At 39.9% G+C, this 14,986-nt stretch overlaps 1 protein-coding gene across 1 annotated transcript; it reads right to left on the reverse strand.

The window, feature by feature from the left end:
• Positions 1–5,454: 5,454 nt before the first annotated feature.
• LOC120736158 (protein FAM180A) lies at positions 5,455–13,616 on the reverse strand. Its single transcript, XM_040036144.1, has 3 exons — positions 13,352–13,616; positions 6,553–6,650; positions 5,455–6,171 (listed from the first exon to the last, which is right to left on the reverse strand). Exons 1-3 carry the CDS (start codon positions 13,425–13,427, stop codon positions 5,842–5,844), a joined length of 504 nt encoding a protein of 167 aa, XP_039892078.1. The 5' UTR covers positions 13,428–13,616; the 3' UTR covers positions 5,455–5,841.
• Positions 13,617–14,986: the final 1,370 nt, after the last annotated feature.

The raw sequence follows: 14,986 nt of genomic DNA on the forward strand, positions 1-14,986 counted from the left end.
ATTTAACTGTGTTTACGTGACAGATTGCACCCGTGAGTCCACCGTTTAAGCCTTGCCTGGCTACTACAGACTCCAGGGCCGTGCCACATGTCTAACTTTGTGCTACAGTTAGTTCAAAAAAGTCAACAAAGTTTTAAAACTTGCAGATCTTATCAATTAAGAGGAATTTGGGGGCAGGCCTAAAGTTCTGCATGTTAGAGTGCTATAAAACCTTTAATGACACTCTGTGTTGAAAGCATGCCTGCTCATGCGGCTGTAGAGCACAAATGCACAGGATTTCATTACAACGAATCAGAGGAAAGTGATGTAAATTAGAGGACTTTTGCTGGGTGGCTGGGGTCAAAGAGCACTTTAAGCCCCACTTATTTTAGGTCTCACCCTCTGTTTCCTTTGCAATCACATTTCATTAGTGGGGTCATATTTTTGAGAATCCATAGAATATAATCAGCAAGTTCGCAATGAAGGGCAGTTGTAATATGTTTCACCTGAAACACATTACATCAAAAATACGTTCTTCTGTTATTATTTTTTTCCTGTTAAAAGAGCCCCTTAATCCTATGATGTTGAGACAAGGAGCTGTGTGGAGGACATGAAATGGAAAAAGCCATTTGTCATGACCAACATTTCCAGCCGGGTGACGATTTAAAATGTGAATTTACTGCTGTCTTGGAGCTCGGCCAAGTGGTTTTGACCGCTAGAAGAAAAGAGAGGACTATTTCACATTTGTGGTGAATTCTACTAGCTACTGTTTTGGGCTTTAGCAAGTTTTTCTGGGTTCTTTGGTGGAGTGAAACTGACTCTGAAAACATCTTGACATATTATCCCATTACACACGTATCATATATGATGCAACACTGGTGTTAATCTGAAATACTTCTGTTGGATGAAAGTGCTGAAAGTGTTTTTGGTTTAAAATCTAAAGGCTAGGTTAAATTGCAAACAGCTTTATACAGATAAGAGTAAGGTGACTGGCCTCCTTTATAGCTCATCATACTTATACTTATCGTTAAATGTAACTGTTAATGCGAAAATCCTCCAAATCACAAATATTTCAGGAGAGTCTAAGACCTCATCCACATACAGCAGCAGTCTTAGTGTCTCATGAGCCATCGGAAGAGTCCCTTTGAGACTGCTCCACCTGTGATGGGGCTGCACCGTGCTGAATCAAATTAGTGACTTGGGGAGCCATGTTGAAACACAGCATACCACAACTCCCGTGTGAATCTCAGACCTCTTCATTACAGCGGCTGATAAGCGAGCATTAGCCTCTATCTCTAGGCCCGCCAACTTTCTCCCATTTCCTTATCAAAGATTCCGCAATGCCCAAGAAAATATTTGGTGGGAAAGCTGAAATGTATCCCACAACTAAAAAGGCTTTGCAAGCTCTTAGTGGAAGATCCTCATGATTGGAAGGACATGATAAGATAAAACGCTGTGGACCAGAATAGTGAAACAGCATTTTGTTTTTAAAAGGTTTCAATTCTACATCCAAATGCATCAGGACAGCAATTATCCACGCAGCATTGTTTCTTTGTTACGCTCTCCCAGCTGTTGTGATGATTTTGTGGAAAACTGTGCTCATTACTGGAAGCTGGAGCAAGCAGGAGGTTTTGAGCAGGCTGCCTGCTCTCACCCATGCAGTGTAATTGGCTCTCCTACTCAGTGAGGTATCTCTTAATAAAGCAGCCTACCTCTGTCTATCCATCTATCTATCCCTGGCGCCATCTTTCTGCTATGCTCAGCAACATTAGCCGCATGAGAATAACAGGGTTGCAAGAATGCCCCAAACCTATTTCCAGATTCGTGGTTTCAGTTGACAAGCTGCTATAATACTAAATCCTTAGAAGCTGCACTATCATAACCTTAAACTTGGACTCGAGGCAATGCAGGGTGGAGCTGATCTAACTACTATTAGCCATAAAAAAGGGACGACACTGGCATGACAGGGGCTCATGGGCAGATGCTGATGACCTCAGAGCCCACAAATCACCACCCGTCCTGCAGTCTTACATCTGGATGCTCACACTGTGTTTTTTACTCCCACTTGGGATGACAATTTGTTGCACAACAAATAAAATCTGTTTGCTTTAAAAAAAATATCTTCGTGAACATAACATGTCAAAGATTGTTTGAAGTGGCGGACTGTTTTTCAATGAAGAAAAAATGGTATTAATTTATGTAGATTTTGAAAATCCTGAATCGCTGTTTTATTTATTTATTTATTTTCATTTCAGGTATTGAGTTGTTTAAGTTGATGGAGAAAGCACGGTGGGTATACATGTGACACATTGTAAAGTCCCATCTCGCTCTGTTTGCGGACTTGAAGCATGAAAATATGCCTGACAGCTGCGGGGAAACATATGCAGCTGATAAGCTTGAGTTAAAACAACTGGGTATTCATCTGGAGGTGATCAGAGGATAGTTCTACCAGGAAAGACACATTCCAGTTATGATGAGATTCAGCTCTAATTAAGCGAACTCCAACAAAAACACGTCCTCCAAAGAAAAATAAATCTAATTAGAAATGCCACGCTGTCGTTTTCTGTCTCCCGCACTTTGTGTCAACATAAAAAGATGTATTGTAATGCATACGAGAACTCTTCGAGAAGCCTTACAGCATGCATAACAAAACACTGACTGTAGAGTAAGAGGAAGTGAGAGTACAAGATATGCTGCTGCTTTCATTATATAGTTCAGTTCTCCCTTTTTACTCATTACTCCTCATTATATCTGCTGCACAAGTCAACAACAAAAGGAAACATCGTGACAGATACCACGAGCCAAGATCTGGGGGAACAGATTGGAAATGCTGCCACCTAGTGAGCATCTTGAGGCAATAATAATTTAAAAAATCCAAAAAGATTTTATACCATCTATCCATCCATCCAGTTATATTCTGCTTTATTTTAGGAAAGATTGCAGTTGAAATGTTGACAAACTCACTGGATTCACTGGACTTCATTATGCTATTCTTGAAAATGTATCGGCGGTAGGAAACAATTTTAAATTCCTTTAGAACACCATCTATGCTACAACCCTTTCATCAGTTTTGGCTTGAACAAACTATACTAAACAGCATCCTATGTCCTGTAGACATGAAACAGCTTCTGTTAAAACATGAGAAATGATACACCAGATATTTGTATATTAAGCTGTGATTGTATAGAAATATCCTAAATGATCCTATATGAAGACATGATACGGGCGTTACGGACACTTTAGAGACATGCAGTATCAGATGAGGAGAGCAGTTCTGTCAGCAGCCACTTGGTGATGCTCTCTCAACATGCAGAGGGCTCCACTTGACATTTAGGGATAATACTCTAAATGAATAAAATATTGCAGACTCATTTTTCATGAAGCAGACTGATAAGTCAATAATCCACAGAAAAGCCTGATTTTTCTTATTAAATCTGCACCACAATCACAGAGAAAGGGGAAGGAAATGAAGCCTAGCAGAGCACTTTGTGAGATCATTTTAAAACTTTATGACAATTAAGGATTAGATTGCACAAATGGAACGTCATGTCCCCGATATTTTGTATATTGAATGTGATAACAGAGCAAAATTTAATTAGAGGCTCGGCAAATATTCCACAATCTCACAATTCCTCTCTAAGTCAGTCTGGAAAGTCACTGGCAACATGGAATCTGCTTGAAAATTATAACACCTGCATTAAACAACGTAAACTGACAAAGCGAGTTCAAAAAACAAGCCGTGTCAAATGCAAGACTCATCGGTCACTATTATAGTTAGAGTGGTGCCGAGGGCGAAGGCTGATCCGTCGCCTTGGAAGGAAATTCCTTGCTGCAGTCTTCCTGACTTCCTCATTAATCAGCCCCCTCTAGTCAGTGCCAATGAATGCTGACATGCTGAGAAAGACACTGAAAATGCTGCGATTAACGTATACATTTACAGAAGCTGCAACTGAAGATGCGATCTGGGTGACAGGGAGTGACGAACATTTCCACGGTTACATAAAAGTATGAATTGAGCAAAATACTGTAAGGTGTAAGCAAATGTAAAACTAATCAACTCTGGAGGGAAAACAACACAAACCAGATATCTGCTTTCTATCCCCTTCTTGATGAGTGAACTGCACAAAAGCTTAAGTACCTATTTCCCATAATGAATGGGGAAATGGGTAGCTCTGAAGCACATATCCATCAGATATTTTACAGACTGCAGAAATGCAATCAAGCGTATTGATGTACACAGACTCTTAAGTATAAATCCGTGGGTTTTATTCAAAGGGCTTTTAGTGGCAAATCAAATGAGCTGAGCAATCTTTTCCAGACAGAGCAAAGCATCTTACGCCTTCTAAAGTTATCTGATGGCATCAAACATGTACACAGGCATGGCAGGGGGCTTGAGGTGACTTCCCATGGAGTTGTCAAACTAATGTACCACTTTGATTTAGTATTTTTTTTGAAAGTAGGTCAAAGATCAGTATAATCAGAAAAATCAGAAGGAAAAACTTTGAGGTAATTGCGCATATGTGTGTACTTATGTGATGTATTTTCATTAAACTAAGTTTGAGAAGTTTATTTGAGCACACCGGGACGCACTTGATTAATGAGGCCATCCTCTGGCTTGTATGCATATGCGGGGCTCAAAAGCATTGTTGATTTAATTTGATTTCTTCACGATGTACAAATAAGTGGGCTCAGAAATAATGCATTAGTGAGCGTAAAACAAACACACACTCAGGAGCTGAGACGTAACACAACTGATGCAGTAACAAAACAGAACTAGTTCATTAAGAAACGTGATAGTAATTCATTATTTAGCTCAAAAACAGATTTAATAGTAGTTAATGGTTTACCTTTATTAGTATGCTTGGCTTTTTTGGTTTAAACCTTATATTTTGGATATTAGACTGATGGTTTGTTACAATGTCAATGTATTATGATATTAAATTAATCATGTGTAGGTGGAATCTAGTTAGCCTAAATAGCCTATATTGTGAGAATATTTGTGACTCAAACTGCTGCAGATTATGATTAATTACTCTGTAAATCACTCTAAAATAGTTTGGGGGAATTCTAGACTCAGGGGGTGGGTCAATGCATAGTAATTTTGGACATTGAAACATGTCTAAAATACCTGGTGTGACTGTAGGGATAGACTATACACTGATTTTCTGGCGCTACTGTTATCGCAAAGAGGTGCTGCAAAATGATAACAAACCGTCTTTGATGATCATTACATTTCGAGTTGATAGCTAAAAGAAAAGGGACTTCAGCCATGACCACTTCGCTTTGCTGAAGGTTGAGTCTCATTTGATGCCGTGGATTTACATGATCAGAAACAAAATCCAGGAAAGTGAGAGCAGCCGATCTCTGCAAGCCCATATCATCTGACAGCTCAGCTATGAGCTGATGTACTGGGACCTTGAGGTCTGCTTGATCTAAACTTGTGCTTAAATAAGTTTATAGAAAAGTAAGATACGCTGATCTTTTGAGAATTAAAATTTTATTATTTACCTCACATAGGGTAACAAAACAAAACAAAACAGAAGCACATGATATAACTTTTCAGGAGTTTGTGGTTTGAGCTCTTAATTGGAATTAGCCCAGTCAGATAAGACTGGAAGTCAAGTTTGAAAGCGCTGATAAAAGTGAGTTTGGACCCTGAGTTTAGTTACATTTTTTGGTTAAAAATTAAATTGCTTATATAATTTTATATACATTTTTTGATATTTGTATTTGTATATACAAATAGTTTCATATAAAAAGCAATATAATAATCTAATTTGTTTTTAAACTTTGCAGGACACTGGAAATGGCATGGATAAACGGCATCTCCACTACTGAAAAAAATATGGACAACTTCTTTCCTCAAAAGGGTTTGAGATCCTTTTGAAGAGCTTGGAACAGCTGGATTAGGGTGTCGGTCCATATCTCTTTCTGGTGCTTGTTGGTGATTCGAGCCAGGGTCTGAGTGGTGTACACTAACGTCAGCACTGTCCTCTCAAAGTCCTGCCAGCTCAGAGGTTGGCGCCGCTGGGTGAGCTCAGCCGTCAGACGCCTGATGTCGGAGAGCCTTTTAGGCAGTACTTCCTCACAGATGACTTCCAGCTTTTCCACACTTCTCAGGGAGGCCAACTCCTCATCTGGAATCAGCAGGGTGTGTCCATCACCTTGTATCTGCATTCCACCCAGCAGAATCTGGGAGATAGATAGGCATCCACTAAATTCACATTCACATATATAAGCAGCTAACTGAAAAATGGAGTTGCTAGCAAGGTCACGTCCTGTTAACGGCTATTTCAATCTGTTCCAAAGAGCCTAATCATCTAAATATTTTGAAATGAGCTTAAGATGGCATAAGAAAGTAAAATATCTTTTTCATCAATGTCACCAAAATATCTCACATTCCTGCTAATGATTAGGAGCACAGCAGCAGTACACAGTGTTTTGTTCTAATCAGCAGGGTGAGGCCACAAATGTGTTATTTTTAGAAGTCTTGTGCACATTCTAAGCAAACTGGTTTCCATTAAAGAAACACTAGCTCATGAACTATTTCGGGGCCGCAAGAACTTAACTGACCTCAAAAAGCAGCTTGATGTCCTCCACAGAGTGCTGGAATGTGGGGTTGATCAGTGAATATGTTCCCCGTCTTATCCTGTATGCAGATGGGTACAGCACTAGAACACACAAGAAGAAAAAATTGGATTATAGAATCTCCCTTTTCAAAAATTAAGGCAGGACATTATTTATTGTGACATTTATGCGGGAGGGCCAGAGGTTGAGTAAACACATATTCATTACTGTTCAAATATTATGTATGTGGGTGAGACTTGGGCTCCAGCTGTGAAGAGATCAACTGGTCTTTGACCTGAGCCACAGTTGCTACAAGCACCAGCGGCCTGGTGCCCCCAGAGGTGCGATATCTGCTTATTGACTCGTGGAAGGGCAGGTGTAACTGACCTCATTTGGTCAGGCTTCAAAGTGTCAGTCCATATGTGTAGCAGACGGGGGATCCCATAATGTGAGGTGTCCTGATACGGCTGGAATGAAACCCCTCACTTTCAGCTAGAAACAGTTGCTGCTGCCGCCTCATTTCTGTGATAAAATTGAGCAAAATCCATATTTACCTGGAAGTGATAACAAGAGGCTAAACCTCACATCTAGAGGTGGACAGCAGCTAACATTACTCACATACTTTCCTAAGTATCTGATGTACTAACAATTAACCACGGGGCTACTTTGGAATATTTTGTTTTTACCCTAATTCAGAGGTTTTTAAAATTCTTTTTAAATGCACATTGTACAGTGTGATGAAACTTCAGAGTTCATAATTCTGGACCACCAGAGTGAGCTGCTCTATAGAGATGTGAAATTGGAAAGAAAAATCCAGCAGAAGCCTAGCTCAGGATCTAGAGGAGATTCATCAGGTCCTTCAGTTGATCCGTCTGCCGTTCACTGAAGCCTGATCAGAAATGGTCTCAGTGGAAGAGTGGTTCTCAAGAAGGAAGGGGAACAGAGAGAAAGGGCTGGGGTAAGCTAAATTACACAAGAACTGATACGGTTAAGCCCAATTTACAACTTTTGTTACAAATCGAGTCAATTAGTTCACTGGTCTAAAATGAAAAATAACATTATGGTCTAAATTGTCTAAATGACATAGCTGTGTCTAAGAAATTATTTGTGAACTTCCTTAATCTAGCAACACATTTGCATTATAATATTTTGGATAGGAGTCCTGTGTGACAGTGAACAGATATTCCTACTGGCAAGTTTATTCCAGGCTAAAAGAAAGATTAAGAGTCACACGAGAATGTGCAGGGTCTGTTTGTAATAATGTAACTTTGAATACTGCCCAGACTTTGAAAACTTTTTTATGTATCTCTGTTATCTCTCCAAGAACCATTTTTGTTAATGTAGCATCAGGAGAAGGAACTGAAAATCAAATTTGATTTGCACAGAAGGAGGTTTCACAGTATAATGAATTAAGGTAAAACTTCCTCTAGGGTTCTACAGCTGTTCAGCTCTCTTTTTCCATTGCTACCCATATTCTGTTGCTGTCCAGTACTCCATTCAGCGTGTAAGCCAACACACGGAGATCTCAATGAGGTATACAGTATATAAACACTGGCATTCATGTGAATTTGGATGTCATCCTTCCTCTCTGCTACAGTGGCATCTATGGATTGCTGCTTCACCAATTCTGCAGTAATGACCAGCTTGACTGCCTGCAGCATCGCTGGCCAGATACATTTAGCTTTATAGCAATTGTCAGGCCAGCCAAAGCCACACAAATTGGCAGAGCTCCCCATGTACCTGCTTCCTGCTTGGGCGACTGCCAGTCTCAGCTCTGGCCTCCCTTTCGCAGCACAGCCACTGCTCTCAATGTAAAGAAATGTGTAGCTCCACATTTCCATGTTGGGGTTCCAAAAATCTGGCACATCTGTGTAATCTTTAGCATGTTACCTCAGTCCTTCCACCTGCCCCACCGTCAGGGGCCATAGCCAGACGTTGTGAAATCTCAAATAAACATTGTCTAACTCCACCTTTTCCTATAATATGAATTTGGGTTTCAAGGATCAAAACATATGTACTTATTGTAAATTCCAACTGCAGATGAAATGCTGTTCACGACCCTCATCATAATGTCAGAAATCAATAAAAGTTCAAACACTTCTAATGGAGAAGTTTGAACTTGTTGAAGAGTGACTCTGAAGCAATATAATATGCAACATGCACAGTTGTTCCAACCCCCAAACACCAAAGACAAGTAGAGAGGAGATTTCCCCAGATCAAGTACTAACATCCAACTCTAAGTGGATGACAACTTGTAGGTGAAAATGTATACTCCTCATTGAGTATGCAGCTCCCAAATGCATCAGGTATTGTGGAGGAGCGATGCCTGTGCAGACATATTAGTTACCGAATAGATACTGAAGCTTCAGCGGGCCATTGCTAAAGTAAACAATACAACACCCGAGGGTGCTCATTGGAACAAGGGTTATATCGTTAAAGGATTGAGGCGATGCGGGGAAATGACAGCTTGGAGGCCAGCCCAGCGCTGATTTACATCTAAAATTAATAATCTGTAATTTACATAAAAAGGCTCTGCTACTACTACAATAGTCCTTTGGCATGTAGGAAAGTGTGTGTTTTATGTTTGTAGCAGCTCCAATAGCACTTTGGAATAAAAATATTATAGCTTGTTATAGTTGGAGCTGCATTAGTGTATATGTGCACAGGCAATAACAGTAATTCTAGTCATTCCGTTAAATTGTTCGATTTCTCCCAGCACAATATTGTGAGGGCGATACTGACTTAGAGGAAAGATAGGTAGGGGTACACACTGGATATCTAAATGAATCATGCTTAAAGATTACAATGAAAATGAACTAGCTAATAAGTTTGAGACACTGTGACTGACAATATGGCTAATAACAAAGAAAAAGGGCACATATATGTAGAAAGGAGCTAATGAAGGAGCACAGGTGGTTGTGAAGGTCAGGTAGAGATAACAGATGTGAGAAATTGAGGACACTGCAGGATAGATATTCAAGATATTATTCATTCTGTTACAAGCAATAAATAAATTATTGTCATTTAGCGCCTGCCCTCACTGCAGGACAGCTGCAGGACAGTCATCTTTGCATTGTGGATTTTAGCTTTGAGGAACTGCATGAACAAAAATATGTCACTGTGGAATTTCACATTCCCCAATGGATGACCAAATAGAGTGCATAATAAAGTAAATGGGAAAGAAATATTTCGACACAGCTGGTGAAGGGCAGACAACAACAGATGATTAATGGTGCAGAAAATGTACTGAACTTTGCAGTGACAACATATAAAATCCAGGAATTTATCATAGTGAAGGAGAAATAATGATATTTAGTCATTTTTGATTACCAACCGCTATGCAAAACTAATGTCTTTGATTATGCCGCGTTAATGTGCAATATTTATGAATGTGAAAGTGACATCTCAGCTTTAATCACTACGATTTTATCACATGTAAGTGAGGAGGCTGGTGAAGGTAGGCTGTCCATATATGTTAGAGCTGGATTTTTCAGGCTTTTCCATGAAGCTGTTTTTGGTGGGTGGGGGGTCGGGAGGTAGGGGTCGGCTAACATGCAGGCGAACAAACCATCACGAGGTGATTCATTCTTATGAGCAAATTTTTCTTTTTTCTCATTTTCAGCTTGAATGTTTAATATACTGCTGATGTCCTTTATCACAACATATCAGCTTTCCCTGCTGCTTGTTCTAAGCCCATTCACCCGTCATGCTCCCCTCCCTCCTTCGGCGCTCCAAACAATCAATGTTTGGATGGGCAGGCTTCCCCCCAGTGTCATTATGTAGAGGCAGGGAACTTGTAATCTCCCGCTAACTGCTTGCAAGGAGATGAGGGAACAACAAAGATCCATTAATTAGCTGGGCTAAATGGTACTCCTGGCTGGAAGGATGTCTTGACGAAGACAGAAAGAGAGAGAAGGAAAAACAATCAAAAACAGAAAAAAAACCAAACCCCCAAATGAATGTCTGGATCCCTCCAGCGTACAATAAAAGAGGGTGAAAAGGACACAGGATACAATGAAATCTTCCCTGCAATGGACCATCTTCTACATTTCACTATATTTCCAAATAATAGAAAATGGTAAAATCCCAATCCATGACAGTATTGTAGTGAGACAGATTTAAATTCTACCATTTATGATGCAAACACAGATCATCATAAATACTCCAAATAACTGTGAGGCCAGCAGTAGTAAAGCCCGGCTGCAATAAAGTCATGCAGTGGTGCCAGGGAAGCTGATATATACTGGGGACAGTGGTGACAACTGGAGATATGGGAGAAAGGTTGTAGTTTCTCCTGGTTCCCCATCACCCACACTCCACCTCATGGAGGTGTGAGCTTAGCCTTTAATAACCCACACAAGCCTGGGCACATTCCCAACTCATCACTTGGTTAGTTTCTTCTGTGATTAGTTGGTGTCACGTTTACATGCAGTGCCCTTTAACATTGTTTTTCAAAATATGCTAATGTTGTGAAGAGGCATATAAAACCTATTGCAGGAAGAGATGATTCAAGGTCACATGATCCAGCTGTAACTAAGCTTCATCAGATTGGAAAGTTTTAGGCCTAATCTTAAAAGTAGAGAGGGTATCTATTTTCAGTACCAGTGTTCAATAGCTCTATTGTCTTATTCCAACTAAAGAGATGGGTTTGCAACCAGCAACTGCTAAACTACTAAAGTTGAAGTCATGTCATGAACTGCTGTGTGTCTAAAGGTTTTGTAGATGTGATGAAGCAAAACAGGAAAACAGGTCTAAATAATAACAGCTTCAATGCTTCTTATTTCAGAGAATCAGAAAGTCCAAAATCAAGTCCAAAAATCCTTTAGTCAACGAAGCATTTAGCTGGGGAATCCAACACAAAGAACACAAAGCTAAGGAAACACACAACTATATGCAACAAAAGACAAAGGAATACTGAGACAACATATATACAAAAGGTAATGCAGGAAGAGGAGACGGGTGAGGACCAAAACCAAGCTGAAGCCAATCAGGGAATCAGTGAGGACAGAGACAGGAACAAAAGCTACACTCAACATGAATAAAAACAGAACCTTTTAGAATAAAGACAGACAAGAAGAAGGAGTGAACATGAAGACAAAGATGACAAAGACAAACACAGATGAGACAGAAGGAGGAACAGAAAAAGGGGAACTAATTAAAAACAACCTTAAAGTTACTGTTTTAACAGTAACTAAAGTGAGCAACTGAAGGAACAAATAACAAGGCTAGAAAGACAAAACTTGTAAACGCAAAGGAATTAATGAGTAAAAAAATTAAACACTAACAATAACAGAAACCTAATCCAAAGATCACATAACTTCAAAAGTACAAAGAATTCTGAACTTGAAAATTCAAAACCCTGGGTCCAAAACCGGGTGACCACTTGTTTAACCATTCGCAGAATGATCGCAGATCAGTTGCTCACTACTTCCTAAAACTTGTTGGCTTGTTGGTGGTTTAGCAATTGGTTGAAGACCAAACCAGACCTGAAGGCCAGACAGAGATTGTAGAGTTTGCATGAAAAGTCCCTGACACTCACCAACGCTGGCCGAGCGGTACTGAAACTGTGAAAAGTAAGACAGAAGCAGGAAACATTTACTTTCAAGTTAAAAGCTATGCCTAGTGTTTGCAGACAATCCGATGTCTTTACTGCAAATTCTGCTAATCACCAAAGAAATCACAAAGAGATTTTTGGTGCAGGACTCTCTTTGCTGTTGATTTCACCTACAGACACAAACCTAAAGACAGTACTTGCCAACCAGTTTGGGAATACTTTTCAGTTATGTATGACAATGTTAGACTGTCATACTGGTGTCATACTGCAAACTGACCAATGACTGATTGTCATGAGTGCTATTCACAGAGCGCTGAATGGCTACAACCACATCGTTGTAAGATGATGAATGATGAAATATATACTCTTAGGCTCTCTCTTTGGTTCAGCGATGGCTGCCCAAATCAGTGCTCCTCACTGTTCTGAATGTGTACATCCTCATCACTGAAAGAGCGGCTGCTGGCCTGTACATGTAAACAGAGCAGTCCTGGACTGATTCTATGTTGTGCTATCCACTCCAGTGTGAACTGAGCTGCTTGCAGTGAGATTGTAAATAGAGAACTGCTGTTTCCCTCAACTCCAGGAACATTTCTGAACATTAGCTTCACTTTCTTTCTGCTCTTGTTTTCAGCAGCAGTGGGCAGTTGTTGACAACACAGACAATTAATGCATGTTCAGAAACTTTTTATTGACAGTGTCACTTTGGATTTTTGATTTATTGCTGAAGGGGGAAAAAAAAGTCTTACAAACTTTTAATAAAACAATGATTAAAAAATGATTTCCTGGATTTTGGTGATATGGTATAAAAATGTAAACAATTCTGAACTTTCTTTGTTTTTGCTGGCTTCAGCGTCATGTGACTTGTCTACAGATTTCAAGGCCTGCGAGTGATGAGAAAGGAATTTCCTCAGTGAGTAGATCCAGTAACAACAGGCCAGTCATTTTTTGCTGGAAAACGATCTGCTGATGTCCTGCAAACTGCAATGTTCCTGCTAACTGAAGAGGATAAACACATTCTTTCACAGCTGGAACCACAGACTCGTACCAGGACTCAGCCATCACAATTTGACTCTGTCTCTGTATTCTAGTAATATTTTAAATGATCCCACAAATGAAAACAGAATAATTTGTGAATGCAAATATACTCAATGGTGATAAAATTGCCATTTATCTCATAATAGAGAGACACTAATCAGACTCTTAATAATTGCGCATTTAGACCTAATTACCAGAGCTTGTGTGCCAACATACCTTTCCCGTGGTGCTGACTGGCAGCACAGTAGCTGCACAGGTAAACAACAGTGAGTAAAGTCCACCACTGTGCCATGCTGATGCTCACAACCAAGATCCACTCGTACAAATCAGTACACACTCCCTTCTTTCTGAGTTCTGTCTCTCAGTCATAAATGAACATCTCAACGATGGATGAGAACCCTCCTTTCCACTTCATAGGCTTTGTGCATAGGATCATCTTTCACTGTGTTCACTTTTCTTTTGTCCCCTCCCTTCCTCATCTACTTTCATTTCTTTCTTTTTTTCATGTGTGTGTTCTCTTCTCAAGCCAGGGTGTCTGGGCTCTCATCTGGAATTCATCAGAATTTTGGGAAAGCCTGCCCTCTTGGCTGGACTTTTAATACAGCTACTGGATGACTTTACTGGCTAAGTGGTTCAGCCACTGAGTGACTCTTCAGTTGACCAGGCAACTGAGCAAATGGTTGAGTGGCTGACTAAATTGCTAACTGAACATAATGACATCCACTGAGCCACAATCAAGCCAGTTATGAGAGCGATGGACTACTCAGGATAATAACTAATTTTACCACATTTATCCCATCACACTGTAGTCAGAGGTCAGACATGGGACAACAGCTTTTTTTTTTTTCATTTATTCACAACATTTCAAGAAAGAAGCAGCCTGAAGTCCAAATAGGTTGTAAATAAGCCAACAGTTCTAAGAAATAGTTCTTTTAACCCCCCCAAACTTCTGGATAGCAGAGAGTGACAGATGCTATTTGGCTGTACACCATGATGGAGGTTAGTGCAGTTTATCTTCCACAAGTGACATCAAACCAATATTTGAGATATTTTTTTCAGGGAATTTGGATTTTATTTTAGCTTCATAAGAAAATGACCCAGGCTAGGTGCTTAGAATAGAATAATTCTGGTATTTGCCTTTTATTTCCTTTAAGTATGTCTGGGTCACCTGAGGGTTCCTTAAGCCCTACTACTTTATAGCCTGTGTACTTGTGATCCCAAATCTCAGCATTCGATTACTGCAATCTATAATAAATGCTAGTGATTCTATTTACTCACTAAAAATGGAAACTGTCCCCCTTAAGTAGATTAACATTTTTGTTGTTGCTATATGCTTACATTCTTGGTTATTTTATTACATTTTTCAAATTAAACTTTCAAGAAACAAAGCCCTGCCTTAAAAGAATTGTTTAATTGCAGGTAGTGACCCCAGTTCTGCCGCAGGTGTATTCCTGCTAAAAGGGAGTTTTTCCTTCCCACTGTCGCCAGGTCCTTGAACAAAGAGGGTCTTTTGATTGTTGGGGTTTTCTGTCTATTGTTGTAGAGTCTTTAACTCACAATATAAAGCGCCTTGAGATGACTGTTGTTGTGATTTGCTACTATGTGAAAAAATGGATTTGAAAAAGTTGAAAGTACATCAAGAAAACCCGACTGGAGACAAACAACTAGTCAACATCAACAACGCTGTGAGGACCGCTCAGAGCATCTTGATTAAAGGCTGTCAAGACTCTCTCCCCAAGTCTATATTCTCTCCTCCACAGTGCCTTCTGCTCTTTGTTGTCACAGAATATGTGCCATAAACACGCAGTACGCCTTCTTGTGCCAAGACATATAATAGCCTGTGTAGGTGCT

This window comes from Simochromis diagramma, unplaced genomic scaffold (genome assembly GCF_900408965.1).
Source record: "Simochromis diagramma unplaced genomic scaffold, fSimDia1.1 OVJJ01000816.1, whole genome shotgun sequence".
Lineage (NCBI taxonomy): Eukaryota > Metazoa > Chordata > Actinopteri > Cichliformes > Cichlidae > Simochromis > Simochromis diagramma.